The sequence below is a fragment of the Vigna angularis genome, chromosome 1, assembly GCF_016808095.1.
Source record: "Vigna angularis cultivar LongXiaoDou No.4 chromosome 1, ASM1680809v1, whole genome shotgun sequence".
Classification (NCBI taxonomy): Eukaryota; Viridiplantae; Streptophyta; class Magnoliopsida; order Fabales; family Fabaceae; genus Vigna; species Vigna angularis.
The window spans coordinates 25,073,506-25,077,610 of NC_068970.1; the positions used below are offsets into that span (position 1 = coordinate 25,073,506).

The window sequence follows — 4,105 nt, forward strand, 5'->3', positions numbered from 1 at the left end:
GATTAATGTCAGTGAAGTTTTGCAGACCCAACTCAAGAAGCACACAAAGATTACATTTAGATTGATTCCATTCCCACTATCCTTGATTAGACCCATCACCAACAAATTGCTAAGCTAGGAAAGTTCTCAATCACTCTCACCCTCCTTTGCATTTTACCACAAACTCACTTATGCTTCATTAATATCACTTATGCCCACTAACTATAACATTCCAAACCTTCCTATTATAGAAACACCACAATCTCATCCATAATTTCATCACACCCCTCCACTCTCCACCCATCTCAACCGTCCGATCAAAACTTCATCTGGGTCCCACCGCCAAAACCAAACCGCCCACACAATTATACTACTTCTTTTTTCTTCCAATCCAGGGCGGCTGACCTAATCTCTGTTTTCGACAACCAATGCCTTCCACTTTCCTTTCCTCCCATCAGAATACGACACGTGGACCCAACTACGACCAAAACATTGACCAGCCCCTTACAAACCGGCTCAAGTGGGTCCCATAAGATTTTAGCCACCATTAAAATCAGAGAATTCACTTCAAGGAATAAAAACAAAACAAGAGATGAAATAATTGCATACCAAACCCCGAATAATACACTAAAATGCTAAATCGGTGTTAATATTATTGATTATTTGAATCTTCGGTTTAAAATAATGATCGCTCAATAATTCAAGATAAATTATTTGTTGCACAGTTTGAATAATTAACAATTACTGGTTGATTTAGAGTGGTATTAAGTTATTTTGTGTGAAATGGTAATTACAATGAATGTAGACACAAGATTTAATAAAATCTATTACTATTATATCAGCATTCAGCAGCATTCCATATATAGACAGTCCACCTATTTGGAAAGAGTACAATGTCACTGTCTTCATCCCCACTCCACAGGTTTACTGAAGGCACTATTTACATCCAACCCCAAAACTTATGTATAATTGCTTAAGGAACCAAACCTATAATGCTCCTCACCATCTTGTTCTTGTACTTTGGTTGAAAGGAACTCGCTTTATTTTGCTACACTTTTCTTTCTCAAACTATTTAACAGATGTCTTATTTTCTACTTTCTCAACATTTTCCACTTCCTATTGGATTTTTCCTATATGGACAAACGCTATTAACAAGTAAGGAACAGCGAAGGGAACATTTCCAGCACCGGCCTTTTTCAGAAAAAAGCTCGAGTGTTGGAACAGTGTGAAACTGCACGGAGAAAGTTGCATTTTGAGGTAAATATGAGGGACATTTTTGCAATAACCTAAAGTTACGATCTGTCTAGTATTCTATCACTAGTCCTCCCATTGGGGCACGGTGTGGTATTCCCTTTCTTCTCTTGGCTGTTCTGTAATTAACCGAAGTCGGTGGTGGCGTGGACGGTGTGAAACTCTGCACCTTGTTGCTGTTGTTCTTTCCATGGCTGCTGTTGCTGCTGTATGAATCCTCTGAATCTGATGCCATTGTTGCTGACTTTTTCTTCTTCTCGAAGTTCCTTGAAGTCCCCACAATCTATAATCCATTCTTGCATTCATTAATATTTAATTCATAAAACTACTACCATTCAAATCAAGAATCAGAGACTGACAATTCAAATCTTGAAAGATCAACAAGGCCCAATGTTGAAAACCAAAAATTCAAATATTGGGCAGAGCAATTAATTGAAAACCCACAGTAACATTCATGGCTGTAGATGAAAAAGTCAAACCCATTCAAGTGCTGGCTTGAAAACAAAGCAAAAAACTAACATAAACAAAATGTTAGCTTGGTGTAATATTGTTAATATATGAATCTCAATGTCATGGTTTTTAATTCAAAGAAAAAGTCATTGAAAAAGGAGATGGAAAAATTGAAAAAGGAAATCCATTTTTTTGAGGGGTTTTGGATTTGAAAAGGCTTGGAAGAATCTGAGACAATGGATGACATTGTGTGTAGTGATAGTTTACCTTGCAACCAAGAGAACAGAAACGGTATGAATCAAGAAGGCTACGCTCACAGACTTCACAAGTGTTGGTGACTCCTTTACCAGGCCTTGGCTGAGGCCTCTCATTCAAGAAAACAACCCTTGCGCTGTTGATAATGTAGGTTTGGACCCCTGTAATGTCCAACACCTTCTGAATCTCGTTCACCCTAATCACATCATGGTATGAGGACCTTCTTATCTGTCACAAAAAAATAAAAACAGAGCACATTAGAAGGGAATGGCCATTTGTTGCATTGAAGAACAATATCTTTTAGTCCTGAGGTTGTCACTTTTACCCATCTCACCACATCACTTGTTAAAAGCAGGAAGGAGGAAATTAAGGAAAAGAAACACAAAAGGAAATTAATTAACCACCCAAAACAGTTAATAATTTGGCACATAGGAAATTGAAATTGGAAACCAATTAATGACAGTTCAAATATCTCACAGAGAAGGGGAAAAGATGGGACTTTTTAACTAAGTTCCAGAAAAAGAAGGAATCTAACACGCCCACAAAAGGAAAAGTGATAATTTTTAACAACAATGAGTGGAGGATCAGAAGTGTGTCAGAAGCTGAGAGAGAGAGAGAGAGAGAGAGAGAGAGAGAGTTGATTGATAACATGAACCTGAATAGCACGGTGATCTTTGTGGTAAGCGAGGCAGAGGGAGCAGAGTGCGCCGTTCATACAATCCAAACAGTACATGTTGCACTCGCTCTTGTGCGAATCAGCGTGCAGCTTGCATTGAACAAAGAAGCTCTCTTTGAGAAGAGGCTTCAGCCACGGCGGCCACCGGTTGTCCTCGTCATCAGGGCCTCCAGAACCCTTTTCAAAAGAATCAAAATTTGAATCAGACCCAGAAAACAGAAGAATGATTAATTGCATTATTTTGACAGAACAAGAAGAAAACAGTGAGAAAGTGGAGGGGGATATGCAGGAAAGAAGAAGTTGAGCGAAAGTGGGAGATTGAGTTACCATGATTCTGCGGTTCTTGGGCTTGATTTCTCGGACAGTGGTGGCTTGGTTTTGGAACGCCAGCTTGAAGGTAGTGTCTTGAAGAAGAGAAGTGTGGTGAGGTGAATTAGAGGAAGTGGAAGAGAGTGTGTTGTTGTGAAGAACAGAAGAGAGAGAATTGAAGGTGAGGGAGATTTTGAGGCGGTGTGAGAGGGAATGAGTTCTTGTAGAATTTGGAGGCGGTAGAATAGAAGATGTTTGAGAGAGAAAGAAATAAAAAATAAAATAAAAAACAAGACAGAGTGTGTATGAGAGAGAGAAAAGAGGTTGTTCTTATCCACACAACAAAGTCGTCTCACACGACCAAACCTAGCTCCCAACCCAAACCCAACAGATGCGTTCTTGGTAAGGAACCCATCTCCTTCTTTCCTTTTTATTTCCTTTCATTTTCCTATTCTCCTTGTTCTTATCAATTTTGGTTTTTCCACCCTCTCCTTTCTATCACTTCTTCAAACTTTCTTCTCTTCTCATTTTAATTCCTTTTACACTACAAATATCTTCTAATTAGTACCTTTCAACATTAAAGCTTCAATCTTTACTGTTTTTTGGAACATTACTTCAATTAATTTAAGATTTAAGCCAAATTATAGTTATAATCTTAAGTTCAGAAAATTTAATTCAATAAAAAAATATCATTTGTTGTCTTAAGATTTATAATACAGATTCATTTTAGTACGAATTTATTTAAATAAGTACATCTATTCATCAAAATTGATATTTCAATCACAATAATTGTTTTTTACTAATTTAGGAATAGATTCAAAAAGACTTAAGTAGTGGATAATAATGTAATATCTTTTAAATTATATTAATCAATCATCATTTAATATGCATTCGATAACAAAAAAAAATTAATAATTACCAACAAAAACATGAAATTTCAGAGTAACTTCGAATGTCAAATTTAATCATAATTAGATGAAAATCTTGAAATGAGTGGAAAATGTAGCCTTTATCTCCATTGGAGATTGATCCAAACTTCAATAAGAAAAAGAGAGAGAAAGAAGAATGTATTACAAATTTACTTGTAGATCGAAAATTTCTATTCCATAACTAACATTTTATCTATTTTAACAATGAGATCTAAGCTGGTATATGGGCCTTGACTAATCCAAGTCAAAGGTCCAT

At 36.5% G+C, this 4,105-nt stretch overlaps 1 protein-coding gene across 1 annotated transcript; it reads right to left on the reverse strand.

Annotated features, from left to right (window-relative positions):
- Positions 1-792: 792 nt before the first annotated feature.
- Positions 793-3,200, reverse strand: LOC108323017 (protein RGF1 INDUCIBLE TRANSCRIPTION FACTOR 1). Its single transcript, XM_017555352.2, has 4 exons — positions 2,939-3,200; positions 2,591-2,788; positions 1,948-2,163; positions 793-1,513 (listed from the first exon to the last, which is right to left on the reverse strand). The coding sequence occupies exons 1-4, from the start codon at positions 2,939-2,941 to the stop codon at positions 1,283-1,285; spliced, it is 648 nt and encodes a 215-aa protein (XP_017410841.1). The 5' UTR covers positions 2,942-3,200; the 3' UTR covers positions 793-1,282.
- Between the last annotated feature and the right edge of the window lie 905 nt (positions 3,201-4,105).

Coding starts and splice junctions, on each gene's coding strand:
- LOC108323017 (XM_017555352.2), bottom strand. Junction 2,164..2,590: donor AAGATCACCGTGCTATTCAG/GTTCATGTTATC, acceptor TTTTTGTGACAG/ATAAGAAGGTCCTCATACCA. Junction 1,514..1,947: donor TCTGTTCTCTTGGTTGCAAG/GTAAACTATCAC, acceptor AATGGATTATAG/ATTGTGGGGACTTCAAGGAA.